Source organism: Sceloporus undulatus, chromosome 1 (assembly GCF_019175285.1).
Source record: "Sceloporus undulatus isolate JIND9_A2432 ecotype Alabama chromosome 1, SceUnd_v1.1, whole genome shotgun sequence".
NCBI lineage: Eukaryota > Metazoa > Chordata > Lepidosauria > Squamata > Phrynosomatidae > Sceloporus > Sceloporus undulatus.
The window spans coordinates 27,816,261-27,833,529 of NC_056522.1; the positions used below are offsets into that span (position 1 = coordinate 27,816,261).

Genomic DNA, 17,269 nt, shown 5'->3' on the forward strand with positions numbered 1-17,269 from the left:
AATAGGGAATTGTTGAGAAATGGCTCAGAGACCCCATCTGATATCAACCACAATTTAATGAATTACAAATATGAGTCAATGGAGTCTGATTTTGCTAGCATGTCATATTTTGTTAAACAACTTTGGAAGAGCTCTGTGACTTAAAAGATAAAACAAACTATTGGGTGAAATAATCTGGGATCTTGGCTGAGGACCAGCATGATGTCCTGAACAGACACATCACAAAACCACTGCAGATCAACCCAGATTTAAATGAATGACTTATAAGAGCCTCTGAGCTAAGCCAACATGGTGATTGAATTAGCTTCTGCATATACAAAGCATTCACGCTTCTTGGCTCTGGTGGGCCTGTGCAGTAAAGTTCACAGTGTTATTACTTTAAGTACATGTACTCCATTAAAAAAAGGAGGTTTCAGGTAGATTTAGAACCTGTCAATTTTTGAAAAGCACAGCTATTAAAAACAGGAGTAGGTACTAAAATAATGAAAAAGAACAATCAGGACTCAAGCAGTAGCAAAAGGGCTGTCTGTTTTCTCAATGATAGTAATAATTTTAATTTCCTTTTTGATTGCCTTGGGACTTAATCATATCCTGCATATTCGGAAGGGCTTACTTTGAGGTAAACAGATATAGGACTGAAACTTTACTTTCTTGTTTTTGCGTTTAGCCTTATTCTCTTGGTCCCATGTCCCACTTGTAGGCTTCTCCCCCAAGCAACTAGTTGGCCATTATCTGAACAAGACCCTACAGTAGATAAGCCTTTGTTCCAACACAACTGTTCTTATGCTCTTATGAATACTATAGTGCAGTCATGATTTGCCAAGCTGAGCAGAGTCTAGGCCAGCTGAATCTGAAGCAAGTTCAAACTCCTTCCAGCACAGAAGCATGGAAGTTACTTAGAAGTGGCCTCACTCTGGTCTTATGGCTTTGTCCATGGGTATAAATATGTTTCCTCATCCCAAAAGGCCTTTCCAATAGTGGCCCCGCAGATCTGGAATAGCCTTCCTGAGGAGCTCTGTCTCACGACCCGCTTGGAAACATTTAAAAAGAGACTTAAAACTGTACTCTTTCGCCAAGCTTTTCTCCCTCAAGAGTGAAGACCAATATGCTTGTTGACAATGATATTCTGCCTTGCCCCTGGATGCGGATGTTTGATGGATTGTTGTATTGATGGAGTATTGATGTAATATTTTTGTGCTTTTATAAAAGTGTCATATGTATTTGATTTTAGTAGTCTGTAACCCCACTTCGATCCACTGGGAGAGGCGGGGAAACACAAATAAATTTTATTATTATTATTATTATTATTATTATATTGCTATTATATTGGAGCCCTGGTGGCGCAGTGGTTAAATGCCTGTACTGCAGCCATGCACTCAAAACCACAAGGTTGCGAGTTCAAGATCAGCAAAAGGGCCCAAGCTCGACTCAGGCTTGCATCCTTCCGAGGTCGCTAAAATGAGTACCCAGACTGTTGGGGGCAAATTAGCTTACTTGCTAATTAGCTTACTTGCTGTTCACCGCTATGATCTTTGGAATAAATAAAACAAATATTATTATTATTATTATTATTATTACTCATTGAATACTAGATTAAAAACCAAAGTCAGAATCATCCAGGCCATAATACTTCCAATATCTTTGTGTGGTTGTGAAAACTGGATGTTGAAGAAAACTTATAGAAAGTTAATCAACTAATTTGAAGTGCTGTGCTGGAGAAGCGTTCTTCAGATACCTTGGACTACTAAATAGAAAAATGGATGGGTCTTAAAAGAAATCAAGCTGAAACTTGCTAGAAGCCAAGATGACTAAACAGAGATATCATGAGATGATAGGACTCATTGGAGAATACCATAAAGCTTGGTAGAGTGGAACGCTATAGGAAAAGAAGTAGACCACACTACAGGTGAATTGATTCAATCAAGGGAGTCACAGGCTTGAACTTGTAAGACCTGAGCAAGGCAGTTGAGGATTAGTTCTTGGAGGTCTTTTGGAAGTCAACCTGATAGCAAATAACAATACCCTGGACTGGAGGAAGTTTGGTTCCAGTGCTGGGTTCCACTCTCCCACACCCATTTTTATGCTTGAAACCATCTTGTGCCATCCATTCCAGGTAAAAGAGTTGGCTCCCACTCCCATCAGGCAGCAGAGTAGCATATGGAGCAAAGGGCAAATTATGTGGCACCTACAGCTCTCTCCTATAACAGGGAGAGTGGCAGGGGGTTCACTGCCTTTCCCCAATATCGAGTGCCTGACTCACTCTTCTAATGTGGCCAGCTCTGCATTAGACTAGAAAATAAAATCATTATTATGTTTTAAATCTCGGTTTTAATATGGCTGTTGCTGTGGAGATTTTTAAAGTGTGTTTATGCTGCTTTTGATTTTATAGTCTTTTTTAAAAATTGATACATATGCTAAAATTTAGGCAAAGATATACATTGAGCACTAAAGTTAGAATCTCCAAGCCTTTGTATTCCCCATCACCATATATGGCTGTGAGAGCTGGACAGCAAAGAAAGCCAACAGAAAGAAAATAAACTTATTTGAGATATGATGCTGAAGAAGAGTGCTGAGGACATCGTGGACAGTCAAAAAGACAAACAAATGTGTCCTAGAACAGATCAAACCTGAACTCCCCCTGGAAATGAAGATGACAAAACTGAGACTCTTGTACGTTGTCCACATCATAAGAAGGCATGACTCACTAGAAAGGATGATAATGTTAGGAAAGCTAGAGGAAAGCAAAAACAGAGGAAGATGCATGCCAAATGCATACACTCAATCAGGGAGGTCATGGGCCTGGGCCTACAGGATCTAAGCAGAGCAGTTGATGATAAGGAGGATTGGAAATGTCTCATCCACAGGGTCACCGTGAGTCAAGGCTGACTCAAGGACAGTTAACAACAAACAATGAAGAATCATGTGGCCCTGCAGGTGCTGCTGAACTGCAAATCTCATTAGTCCTAATTAGCATAGTCAGTAGTAAGGGATGCTGTGAGTTGCAATCAAACAGCATCCGGAGGGTCACATGACTCCCTGATCTAGAGAAACCTGTTAGTATCAAGAGGCTGGAGTGTAGCTCATCACTTCACCTTGGATTGCTATTCTGAAATATTCCACTTTCTTTGATAGTGGCTTTTCAAAAAGGAAATTGTGGAAAGTGGGGCAATGAATCCTCACTTGTATTTTATTCACCCACCACCCCCCCTGAACACATTCCTATGTAAACATGATGTGCCTAGCTAGGAAGCCTGTTTGGATGTCACCTTTAATTAGTTTAGTCAGTGTTGGGTATTTTAATAATTGGGAGCAGTAAACTTTAACTGATGGAACTGTGAGTTATAGGGGCATTTGCATTTATTTTGACAGATTGCTTTTGTTAATATTGCTATAAAAGCTATTAAAAACAAAAATATTCAACATGGACCTTTCCCTCTCACAATTACTTGTAGCTTCTGTGGACTGAATTATTAAGTTGCCTTTCATATTTCCTTGAGTGTTGCAAAGTTACGTGTATTATAGTTTTGAGGATTTGCCATTATTGAAAATAAATTAATTGGTTAAGAGACCCAACACTGCACTACATAGAGCTGTGAATGTGTGGCCCTTTGGGAAGGGTGAAATTGCACCAATCAGATGCTTTGAGTAGATGTGTTTACCAGTGGTCTTCCACTTGGTAGACTGAGGTAGCCAGTCATCATGTAGTACTTACCCATGCAGTTATCTGCCTACTTCAGAATGCATGTGGTTGTTAGCTGTTACTGTTCTTTGGCAGCTTTTTAAACAAACATTTTATTAAATGTTTTGCTACAAAAATAGACATACTATAATGCGAAAACTGAAGAGGAAAGCAAGTAAACTAGCAAAACACAGGCATTGCAGTAATCTCTTCTTTTGTTCCTTTGTTCATCCTTTTTGGAGAAAAACAAAATAGACCTGTGCTTGCCCAGGAATATAGCTCTTTTTTGAAATACAAAAGATTTTGTAATGTAAAGGCTATCTGAACTTTTTTGCAAACTAGGGCGCGTTACAGACGGGCCCATGAGGCGCCATCATCACACGTGAGGGGTGGTGCTTCCTGACGTGCCTTGCCCCTCACACGTAATGACTACGTCAAAATGGTGCCGCCACATACAGATGGGCGCCGCCATTTTGACGTAGCAGACGCTCTGTGTCCGCACATCACGCGGCCGAAGTGACAGCGCGAGTGCATGCTTTGGCACTTGCGGCGTCTCTTCCGGGCCGCAGGAAGGAGCGCAAAAATCACACTCCTTCTTTGCAGCGTCCGGGAACCACGCCGTTTGGCTGCTGCGGTTCCCGGACGCTGCAACCGGTGGCAGCATGAGACTGCCCCTTCTGGGCCGTCTATAACGCGCCTAGGTCAGGGGAAAAGCTATATTTGTAGGACTAATAGCTTGAAAATAAATCCAGGTGAGCTATGATAGCTTTATGATGAAAACAGTAGAAATACATGAGTTGTTCATCAGCTGGGCTCTTTCACGTGTTGATATTACACCAGCAAAATGTTTTATTAAAATTACTGTTCTCTGGAATTCTCACTATAATGAGATCTGTTTCAGTAATCTAATATTACACTATTGTTGGGTTTATTCTTACCCCTTCCCCAACTTGCAGCATGATGTATCTCAGACCTTGCTGAAAGCAACCCTGGACAGTGTGGTGGAAGAGTGTGTCAGCTTTGTAGGAGTTGATATCAACATCTGCTCAGAAATACTATTAAGGTGAGCTTTGAAGACTTCCTGTTTTAATAGCAATGTGGATTCAGAAAAGACAGGTCCATGTGCTCAGACCTGCTATGGCTTACCAATGTGTTTGGTGTCATCTTCACTCACCACATGCACATAAAATTGGTGTGGGAAGCTTAATTTTATTATCACAACCAACTGCCAAGAGCAGCCCCTGGCTGGTTCTAGGAGGAAATCCTCCCCACTTTGTTTTATAACAAGTATGATGTTCCTTTACATTAATTATTGTTAGTTATGTAATATAGAATTCACTATCTATATTTGTTGGTGACATATCTCTTTCTCTTTTGCCTTCTTAGACATATTGCAGGACTGAATGCCAACAGGGCTAAAAATATAATTGAATGGCGAGAGAAGAATGGGCCATTTATCAATCGGGAGCAGATCAAAGATGTCAAAGGATTGGGTCCAAAATCCTATCAGCAATGTGCTGGCTTTATCAGGGTTAACCAGGAATACATCAGAACATTTTGCAGGTAATAGATAAGTGGCTGATGTGGATGACAAATTATACATTTGCTTCTTCCCTGCCTCCTTCTTAAATTAACAGGCAAATGAAGGTGAAAAATCACTCATCTTCTATTTAGAGGAAGAAATTTGGGAGTTAAAGAGCAATTCCTTGTCAGGGATGATGGAAGTTGTAGCTCTTCACCTCTGGCTCTAACTCACCACCTTGTTATGCACCGGCGCTGACCAGTTTTGGCCAGTGGTTAATGCTTTACTCCAAAGCAGCAGAGTTTCAGAGAATAGGCTGAAGACCCTGACAAACTCTCCAAGCCTTCTCACTCTTCCTCCACAGAAGTCTTCACACTTCTCCAGGATCCTGCTGGCTCTTGTATCTTCACTCAAGACACCAGACAACTCAGTAGTCTTATATAAAAGATCTACTTTATTCTACTATATACAAATACTAATGCCCTCACAAATCACAATCTCTACAATCTCCAAACTATTCACAAAACTCCACAACTACCCACAAAATACATTGGAAATCATAGCAATTATTATAGCCATCGTTAAACACCACCCACTTAGTCAGTTTCCACCCAGTGGCCGTGTACATCCATTTTGATTGGTTCTCATAGTTCAACCCATACTTAAGGATTTTATCATCTCACCTTGTACACTTAATGATACTCAGGTGTTTTCAATTATACACTCTACATTTCTGTCCTTGGCATTTAGGACTGCTAAATTACATTAGCTTTTACACCTGTGTGGCTTCTTAATTGCTTTTGCTTAGTCATAGTGTCTCTCACATACATGTTTTATTTCTTCTACTGTATATCCCATGTTGCATTTTCCTTAACATTCCTAGTACACAGTGGCTTGAAGTCTTCTCAGTTCTTTCCTATCTTGAGCCCTTTTTCATACGTTGCCTTTTCTTTTCTGTGCTATTTGACCGTACAGTACCAGGTTCCTGAATAAGGCTTGTCTTTTAAAAATACTTTACCAAAATGTCATATTACTGGGCTGTGCTGCAGGATTGGGGAACATTTCATCCTCCAGATGTTTTTAGATTACAGCTGACACATTGCCTTGATATTGGCCATGCTGGCTGAGGCTGATTGGAGTGGTAATCCAAAGGTTTCTTTGTAATCTACTCTAGTGTGTGTGATTTCATAATGTTAATGTGTTAATGTGATGATAATAATAATAATATTTATTTACTTATACCACGCTCTTCAGCCAAGGCTATCAGAGAGGCTTAGTTACAACAGGCGTGAACAGCATGAAAACTGTGGACTGCCACAAACACCTTGCCCAGTTTTGCATTTTGCGGGATTCCTCTTCCACCACTATCCCAAAACAAAATTCTGAAAATAAAGGTACTTATGCTTCCAGAAGACTTGGGAAGCAGGACTCTCTGTAAATCAGTGTGCATGATTTGCTTTTCCAAAAATCTGTGATTTCTGCCCCCACCAGGAGTACATCATTTAGAAAGTAGTGGTGGGGAATTGGCTCCCAGATGCACCAAAGCTGCCGTTCCAGGGGCAAAGTGTTACGGTAGAAGGCATAGGTTCATGTCCCAGTATATTTCCCAGGTTCATGTGAATTTGAGATTATCAACATCTCTTGATAGAAGAAAAATAAAATGTGAATGGGGGAAGGGAAAGACAAAGGGAGGCACAAACCAGTGGATGGCCTCCTAGTCCTGACTTTCCTTCCATAGGGATATTTACCATGTGTTTTCCTGTGGGAAATCTCAGTGATTTGTTATGTGTTGATATTGTTTGTTGTGGGTTTTTTTAAAGGTTATTTTGATGTTACTTGTAAGTCAGCTTCAAAGGCTCTTAATAGATCACAGGCTATATATGAGTCAACAGTGTTATCCACCAGCTAAAAAAATCCAATGCAAGTCTAGCCTTCATTAACAAAAGTACAGTGTCCAAATCAAGGAAAAGTAGTGCCACTCTCTATTCTGCATCAGTCCTTTGGAATATTGTGTCCAGCTCTAGGCATCACGGTTCAAGAAAGATATTGACAAATTGAATGTGTTGAGAGAACAGAAACCAAGGTGAGCAAAGGTCTGGAAACCATGCCTTATGAGGTCTGAAAACCAAGCTTTGTGATTTAGGTAGCCAGCTATGTTTATCTTGGAGAAAAGATGACTGAGAGGTGATATAATAGCTACCTTAAAATATCTGAAAAGATGTCATGTAGAAGATGGAGAGAGCTTGCTTTCTGCTTCGCCAGTGACTAGAACCAGAACCAATGAACTCAGATTACAAGAAAAAGGATTCCACCTAAACATTAAGAAGAACTTATTTACTATAAGAACTGTTTGAGAGTGGAACAGACTTCCTTGGATAGTGATGTACTCTGTTTCTTTGGAGGTCTTTAAATAGGGGACGGATAAGTATTTTTAGGGATGCTTTAGTTGTGTATTCCTGCATGGCAGAAGCTTAGATGAAATAGCCCTTGTGGTCCCTTCCAACTCTACAGTTCTGTGATTCTATGATTTGTATCCTGCCGGGTGAGATAGGAAAATAATGTTAATATATCAATAAATCAACTTTTCTAGATGAAGGGCAATATAAATAATTAATAACCAATAACAAATAAACATGAAGTAATATGTCCATATAGATATTAAGAAATTGTAGCTAAATTACAGAAGAACCACAAGGGAAGATATGTGGAGAAAGAGGAAGCAGAATGGAAATTAACTGGGAAGAGTTCTTCTTTAGCTTGCTTCTGTCCACAGGTTTGCAATCACAACTTCCAACTTGCAGTAACTAACGCGGATATTTCATATGTTGTTGTGCCTTTCCAGTTCTATTTTGACCTTGGCAAGCTGCAGACATTCCCTGGCAAGTTGGGACATTGTGTCATAATAAAGTTTCTCATCACTTCTAGTGGAAGAAACCTCAAATGACAGTTCGATTAAATTTTAAGTGGAACAGTAATGTAATAGCAACTTGACTGATCTCAGTCTGGAACTGAGCAAAGGGGCTCATTCTGGAGGCTGACCCAGTCAAAGAAATACAGATACTCCAAAGGCCAAACTAAAGCACATAAAACAAACTTACTAGCTTGCTGAATGCCACTAGTCAGACTTAAATGATCTGTGATATGAGGCCATATCTGCGCTTCTGGAGCAACACATAGAGCTAATACAGAAGAACAGAGCACACTTGTGAAACCTGTACTACAACCATTGTTAGTCCAAATGTTTTTAATATCTATAATCTTATCTGCTAGTCTAAGACTGGGCTTGTATTTCACATGAGAACACATAATAATAATATATAAAGTTAAGAACAACTGCAATGTACCCATTCCTTACAGCTAATTAGCACTGAGTTAACTAATATAAACAAAAATTCATCAGTAATACCTTTATTGGCCAACCAAAATGCACAATATACTTGTTGCAAGATTTCAAAGCTCCATAGGCTTCTTCATCAGGCAAGATGTTACAAACCAAACAGGAGAGAGGGGAAAACAAAATAATTGGCAATGTTAGTTGGATGCCTGCATGTTGTTTTAGTCCTTAGTAAAGATGTTACAATGGGAAGGATATGTGTGGAGGCAGGCTCCTCCTCCTTCTGGCCATGTGGCAATAGGGAGATTTTCAAAGTCATGGAAATTTAAAATCCATTTCCATCTCAACAAGGATCCCTCTTTTGCAATCCGTTATATCTCCATTCCAGTGAGTTCACATGCCTCTTTGTAGGCAGAGAACAATGGATTCCTCAAGAAGTCTCCATGTTTTTGCATCAGGAACATTTTGGTGATGTAGAGGTAAAGCATGCAAATTCAGTCCAAATTTAAGAAGAAGAAAAAATTGTTTTACCTTGGTTGAAGTCCTGGTCCACAGGCTAGTCTTCATGGTTCCACTAAAATGAAGAAGCCCAAGGAGCTTCAAAAGCTTGCAACAATATTGAGCATTTTGGTTGGCCAAGAAACATATCACTGATGGATATTTGTTTCTGTTTGTTAAATAGCCAACATAGCTACCCCTGAATGTACTAAGTTAACTAGTAAGTGAAGTGTGTTCTAAGCCAGTTTTTACCATCAAGGCTGCCAAGTGGCGCAGAGTGCAATAAAATAATAAAACTGCAGTCCATACGCAGCAGTAAGATAGCAATATAATAGCATGGACTGAATCTGAATGCTGATCATTGACTACCAGTGAACTGAAATTGGGACTTTCCAAAGTATGCCACAGACCTAGTGCAGAAGTGTAGCTATGGCAGGTGGGGGAAAATGAGGGCAACCCCCCCCCCCTAAGAATTCTGCCTACAAAAATGATTTTTTTCTTCAATCCCCCATTTTCTAGTATTGCTGTAATTGAAACCTTCAGTCAAACATTTTGAAATAGAGCTTAGGCATTTAAAAAAAGAGAGCAAATTTACCAAGGGAATCCAAACACAGCAAATATGAATTCTAGGTGTGAACAGATTTCACTGTCTCACTCTCTGCAATGCTAGAAATATGGGGGCTGGTGGAATATTTCACTTGGAGGAGGGCAGAATGCCTCTCATTTGGAGGGGCAATGTCCTCATCTTCCCTCCCTGCAGCTATACTGTACTCATAACTGTCTGTTCCTTAGTTGGCAATGCTGCACATTCAATTTAGGACTGTCTGTATGTACAGATTTATTAAATATTTATTACATATTAGAAGTATTCATTTTTTGCTTTTCTGCCCAGCTGGGCTCCCAAAGTGATGTAAACCAAATTAAGAAAACCAATAAAAGCATTGTAAAAACAAACTCAAAAACAAGTTCAAAACCAATTTCAGCCCATATAAAATAGTATAGTTTGGCTGCCCATCAGAAGCTGAGCAGAAATAGACACAATTGAATAGCTGCTGCAAAGATGATGTCTAGGAGGAATGTAGTAATTAATATAAATAGACAGATATTTGTTTATACGTTCATGGAGCTATTGATCCACAATTGAAAAGACGTTTCTGTCCACTTCCACTTCAGAGAACTTTTAAGTGAAGCAAAAACAGTAGCCTCTATGGGACTGTAATGGGTCCACTAAGAGCCAAATTTTCAAATGCCTCTTAATTACAAAATACATTCTCTCAATCATAAGATTAATTTTACTTTGCTTTTTTTAATACTAGCTTGCTTTTTGTGATGAATGAATTGTCCATGCTCTACCTGTATCCAGAATCAACGGAGAAGAAAATAAGTATTTGAGGGACATTCTTAAAACTATAACAACCTTTTCCTCTTTTTTTTCTTCTTTTTTCATGATTTTGGGCACTAATCAAACAAGTGAGCTTGCAGCTGGGAGTCAGAAAGGAGCCACAAATGAGAAACAGGGCAAAAAGAAAAATAAGTCAGCAGCAAATGTCACTTGGCAGCCAAATCCGTTGGATCAGACTTGCATCCACCCAGAATCATATAATACGGCAATGAGGTAAGCCATCATACAATGGGCCTACAGTTAGCTAATTTAGCTTTTAATCTAGAATGCAGTCATTTTTCATGGATAATGGAAAAAATCTAGGAAGCAATACATTGAATTGCATAAGGCTTGTGCTGTGATCTCAAGCTATGCTTGGTGCTGGTTCTCTTCAATTCTTTCCAGCCTTTGTAAATGACTTCATATACCTCATGATTTCCTTTAGCTGTTCAAGAGAATCTGTCTATTCCCATTCTGTTAGAGCTCCATATGTATTCCGGAACAATCATATTCACTCTGGATCTAGTGAACTGGATCCACTAAGTCTGTATCCACACTGCAGAAATGATCCAGGTTGACACCACTTTAACTGCCATATTTCAGTGCCATGGAATTTTGGAAACTGTAGTTTTGTGAGACATTTAGCCTTTGCTGTCAGAGAGCTCTGGCAGCAGACTACAGCCCCTAGGATTCCATAGCATTCAGCCATGGCTGTTAGATCTGCACTGCAGAAACAATCCAGGTTGACACCACTCTCTTAAAAAGTTACAAAGTTATTAAGAGTATTTAGTTTGGGGATAATTCTGTAACAGGCATGGTACAGACCGCGAGCAAGCGGCGTACCAGCGGCGGTATTAGGGTTAGGGAGCATGCTCCCTAACCCTAATAAATGCTGGCAGCGCGATAATGGCAGCGCCCTGTGTACATGGGCGCCGCCATTATGACATCACACACGTGCCATGTCCAAATGGCGCAGTGCGCGTGTGATGTCTTTGCACAGCCTAGGCCACTTATAGCAGTTCCAAAACGGAGCTGCTTTTGGGTGCGCACCTCATTCTTGCAGCCACCAAATGGCTGTAGGAACGATACCAGGGAGAAAGCGGCCCCTTTCTCCCTTTGTTCTGGCTCCTGAGGTGTCCAGGAGCGTGAAGCCCAAGGACATTCCTTTTCCAGGAAATTTTGCTGCTTCTCCATGGCCTGGAAAAGTGCCAGATTGGGGCCTCTGGGCTGCCAGTATGGCTGCCCTGGCCCCAATCCTCCATGGAAAGGGGTGGCTGCGGACTGCTCCTTTTCCACGGTCTGTACTGGGCTACAGTATATGCCTATTTTTTTTTTTTTTGAGATCTTTTTGTAATATACATGCCTGGTGTTACCTTTTTGTTAAATGCATGGCCTGTCAAATTAACAATTTGTAAGTCGCTCTGAGAGCATTTCTAAAGAGAATATTATAAATACAACAATAATACTACTATGCGCCCACGTCATACACGCTGGAAAAAGGGGCGGCGTGCCCCATAAGGGGTAATGGCACATGTACCCGGGTGCGCGGACACTGCCGCATGCACAAGCTACATTCATTACATGGGGCTTGAGTATACGTGGAATTCTCCTTATGCAGGGGGGTCCGTAACAGATCCCTCATGTAAGGGAAGGGTGGGCTGTATAATAATAATATCAGTATGAAACATTTATCTTAGCAAGTTAACATAGGGCCAAAACAGACCGGCAAAAAACACCAGCTTCGGGGTGGTGTGGGGGCATAGTGCCTTTTTTCTGCCCCCAAAAGGAGTGGCATTTTGCCATTTCTTTTTAGGCTGGAAAAATGCCGGATTGGGGCCACAGCATGTGGTTGCTGCAGCCCCGATCCGGCTCTCGAGGGACAGCATAGAGCTGCCCCTTTATGGTTATTCTGTTTCAGCCCATAGTGTCAGCTGTTCTTATTGTAGGTTGGCACTTAGCAATAGCACTTTACATTTCTATACCACGTCAGAGTGAACTAATCACTCTCTGAGCAGTTTGCAATGTATTAGCCAATTGCCCCTAACAAAATGGGTACTCATTTTATCAATCTATGAAAGAATGGAAGGCTGACTCAACCTGGGTCTCTGCGGGTTCAAACTCCCAATGCTGTGGCTGCAGTACTGGCACCCTGAGGTGTGTAAGAGAAAAAAAATTGAGCCCAGTTTTGCAACAGAAGCCTGTCAAAAATAAGAAGTAGATAAATAAATATTATTGCATAGTAACCAAACAGAAATGAGCCTCCTTAAGTAAAGAGTTCTAGTTTTAAACATAGAAAAGAATGAGAATCTCAGAATGTAAGTGTGGAGTGGGCAGCCTGTGGCCCTTCAGAGGTTAATTCTGAATTAAACATTAAAACATCAGTGTTATTTACAACTTTCTTAAGTACAGCAGTTAAGGCCAGTATAATGGCTAATGGGTTCAAATCCCACTCAAAGTTACTTGGGTTTGTCACTATCAGTGAATACAATGGATCTTACAAGTTTGGTGTGAAGGTAAAATGGGAGAGAGAATCTCCTTAGAGAAAGGGCATGCTAAAAGTAAACTAATAAGTAAGTAATAAAGTATAAAATAATAAATGAATACTTTTAAATAATTTTTACTAGTAAATAATAAAATAATGCATAAATAGTGTACGATAGTTTGCAAATTAAATGTCTGTCTAATTTAGTAGCCGTTAACTTCCCTTCCCTTTCCATTAATGTGTTTACATTTCGTGTACAATTTATGCCTTTCCTTTGCAATTTATGCTTTTTATGCTTGCAGTAGTTGCAGAATTTTTTATTACCAATTAAGGAGAATTAAAATGGGGTGTTAATGCAGGTGAATATTGCCGCATTTATTTATGCTGAAGCAAGTACATAATTCCTAGAATTGTATTTGGATGCAGGGAGGCCTCCTGGTACTCCGTTCTTCATCAGTGCTTTACTGTTTAGCAGAGTATGAATAGGTGGGGGGATAATATTTTAAGATTGGACCTCTAATGTATTAGTCACTGCACAAATTATCTGTAACATGATGAAGCTTAGAAAACTATTTTAAGATAACAGAGTTACCATCAGTTTGACAGGAGCCCTGGTGTTGCAGTGGTTAAATGCCTGTACTGCAGGCACTCACTTACAAACCAAAAGGTTGTGAGTTCAATATACCAGCCAGGGCTCAAGCTCGACTCAGTCTGGCATCCAAGGTCATTCAGATGAGTACCCAGCTTGTTGGGGGCAATTAGCTTACAATTGTAAACAACATAACTGCTAAGGTGGTATGAAGCCGTATATAAATGAAGCTGCTATTGCTATGCATAATTCCTTTTAACATCAAACCTTGGTGTTGAGTTCCTGTCACTTTAGAAGCAAAATGAGACCACCCAAAAATAAGGTAGTGGCTTCTCCAAACTCAATCTAATGTCTTCAATCTAATGTCTTCCACAAGTGTTAGCCTACAGCTCCTATCATTCCTAGCTGCCATGGCCACTGGCTGTGTTCACAAGGAGTTATAGGAGTTGTAGCCCAGCATAGCTGGGCAACAATTTGAAAAGAGTCAAAAGGGAAAAAGTCACAGGCTGAAGATGCCAGCCACAAATGCTGGGGAAACATCAGGAATAAACTCTTCTAGAACATGGCCACATAGCCCAAAAAACCCACAAAAAATAGGAAAAAATGTAGTTGGACCTTTTTGGACATGTGCACCACCATTTACTTAATAAAGGAAATTCCCCCATTTAGTGTCAGTGGGCAAATCCTTTCCCCTGATGTGAATGCTTGCTGCAGAATAGAGATTTTGCTGAGGGTTGCAACTGGGAAGAAAACAGTTTCAATTTGTTCTGAGTCCATTAGTTATTCTCACCTCTTCTTGGCTTTAGGCAACAACCTTCCTCCTGCCTTTTGCCCCCTCAACAACCATAGTTAAAAGTGAACTGCCACCTCATCTCCATACCTACAAGGTTTTGAATTTCAATTGGCATTCTCTCACATAACTGGCTTATATGTCTTCTCTGGACTCTCATCTCTGCTCTTTGCATCTGAGGAAGTAGGCTCCAGTCTATGAAAGCTCATGCTGCCAGCTTTTTTCTTTCAGTTAGTCTCAAAGATGCAACTAGATCTATTTGCATACTGATTACCACTCCTCAATTGATGCTATGTGTTTTGTTTTTTTACATGGTATATGCAAAGACATATTTAGCATTATGCATTTTGTGGCCATTGCTTTGTGCTTGGGATTGCACAAGGATCTGTGCTCTTAAGGAACCAAATATTCCACTTTTCTCTTACCATACTATTGCAGGCAAAATATTTGAACTGTATTGGGAGAAGTGATGGAAGACTTTCTCACTTTAATGTATGTACCATAATCCTTGTTCTGTTGGCAAGCTTTGCTGGGTTCCTAACATATACCTGAGAAAATCCAGCAAGGAATTTTATGGCTTCTGGAATGTAACCTATGCTTGGTTATTAGATTACAACCACCTCTCCAACTTCCCAGTGCCTTTCAATTCACAAACATTCACAGTTGCATAATAGTGAAGCCAGTATGGAGGGAGAACTAGATATCAACTGAATTGTGGAGAACTAGAAAAAGTTGTATTTTGAGATTACAGTCCACATGATCATTGCCTTTGCTGGCTGGAGGATTCTGGGGATTGTTATCCAAAAAGCAAAATATCCAAGCTCTTTCCGTTTTTTCTAAACTCTACATTTTTCAGTGCAGTCCTAGTTTCATTGAACACATGGAAAAGATCTGAAGAGCAGAGCTTGGAAATGTTACTTTTCATTGGACTACAATTCCCAGAATTGTAGACCCAAAAACACACTTTTCAAAGCTCTGCTTCTATGTTACATGGCAACACCACTAGCATGACTACTGTTTAAACAGTCTAGTTATAAAGACCTCTGATTCAGAGGAGCTTCACCATTTAAACGGATTGGTCTCTGGAGATTTTTAACATATTGTATGTGGGGTTGTTTTTCATTTATGTTTTAGAATGTGTTCTAAATCTGTTTTTAATTGTAGTTTTTTTACTTCTGTCAGCTGCCTTGAGTGCTTCCCCCCACCGAAAGCTTGGACATATGCATAAATCAGGGGGCATTTTCTACAGCTCCTGTTGAACTGTACCCCATCCCTGGTCCATAGCTGACTCTTTGGTTCCCTGTAAGGGTGTGTTCACACCTTGCTGTAGGATTCTTTATGTTTCAGACCTTCCTCTAAGACTTTGAGGGTAAAACCAAAAGCTTGCAGGATCTACCTTACTTGAAACTGGAGGAGGACCATCAGCTGGAGTCATGTGCTGCAGGGGGACTGTATGTAAATTTTTTACTGTATGTAAAATGATGACTCAGATGATGGTACTGTCTATATAATGTGCCTCATGAACCTTAGGCCTTTCACACTACGCAGTCATGGAACTTTGTTGTTGTTGTTAACTCTCCTCAAGTCAGTCCCGACTCATGGTGACCCTTTTGATGGGAGATCCCCAAACGCCCTATCCTTCACTGCTCTGCTAAATTCCTGAAATGGACGGATTGAGTCTGTAGATTTGGCATGTGATCTTCCTCTCTTTCTATTTCCCTCTACCTTTCCTAGCATTATTGTCTTTTCTAATGAATCATGTCTTCTCATGGTGTGGCCGAAGTACAAGAAACTCAACTTGATTGTCTTGATTTCCAAGGAGATTTCAAGTTTAATGTTTTCAAGGACCCATTTGTTTGTATTTTTGGCTGTCCACAGTATCCACAGAATTCTTCTCTAGCACCACATCTCAAATGAGTTGATGCTCTTACTATCAGTTTACTTCACTGTCCAGCTTTCACATCCATGGATGGTGATGGGGAATACAGTGGGTTGGAATCATAGAATCATACAGTTGGAAGAGACCACAAGGGCTATCCAGTCCAACCCCCTGCCATGCAGGAAATCTCAATCAAAGCATCCCTGAGAGATGGCCATCCAGTCTCTGCTTAAAGACCTCCAAGGAGGAAGACTCCACTACACTCTGAGGGAGTGTGTTCCACTGTTGAACAGCCCTTACTGTCAGGAAGTTCCTCCTAATGCTGAGGTGGAATCTCTTTTCCTGTAGCTTGCATCCGTTGCTCCAGGTCCTAGTCTCTGGAGCAGCAGAAAACAAGCTTGCTCCCTCCTCAATATGACATCCCTTCAAATATTTAAACAGGGCTATCATATCACCTCTTAACTGTCTCTTCTCCAGACTAAACATCCCCAGCTCCCTGAGTCATAGAATCATAGAGTTGGAAGAGACCACAAGGGCCATCCAGTCCAACCCCCTGTCATGCAGGAAATCCAAAACAAGGCATCCCCGACAGATGGCCATCCAGCCTCTGCTTAAAGACCTCCAAGGAAACTACTACTCTCTGAGGGAGTTTGTTCCACTGTCGAACAGCCCTTACTGTCAGGAAGTTCCTCCTAATGTGGTGGAATCTCTTTTCCTGTAGCTTGCATCCGTTGCTCCAGGTCCTAGTCTCTGGAGCAGCAGAAAACAAGCATGCTCCCTCTCAATATGACATCCTTCAAATATTAAACAAGGTCTTAACCTTCTCTTCTCCAAACTAAACATCCCCAGCTCCCTAAGTCATTCCTCATAGGGCATGGTTTCCAGACCCTTCACCATTTTAGTCACCCTCCTTTGGACACACTCCAGTTTCTCAATGTCCTTTTTGAATTGTGGTGCCCAGAACTGGACACAATATTCTAGGTGTGGCCTGACCAAAGCAGAATAGCACTATTACTTCTCTTGATCTAGACACTAATATTCATGCAGCCTAAAATTGCATTGGCCTTTTTAGCTGCTGCGTCGCACTGTTGACTCATGTTCAACTTGTGATCAAC

At 40.6% G+C, this 17,269-nt stretch overlaps 1 protein-coding gene across 3 annotated transcripts in view; it reads left to right on the forward strand.

Moving 5' to 3' along the window:
* The window catches only part of SRBD1 (S1 RNA binding domain 1), a 257,081-nt gene that overhangs the window by 215,875 nt on the left and 23,937 nt on the right, over positions 1 to 17,269 (forward strand). For 2 of the 3 annotated variants that reach the window (XM_042472748.1, XM_042472739.1), the window contains exons 17-19: positions 4,636 to 4,742; positions 5,066 to 5,242; positions 10,505 to 10,648. In XM_042472748.1, the coding sequence (XP_042328682.1) occupies positions 4,636 to 4,742; positions 5,066 to 5,242; positions 10,505 to 10,648 (428 nt within the window). The remainder of the gene's footprint in view (positions 1 to 4,635; positions 4,743 to 5,065; positions 5,243 to 10,504; positions 10,649 to 17,269) is intronic. The other variant, XM_042472756.1, reaches the window with a different exon arrangement.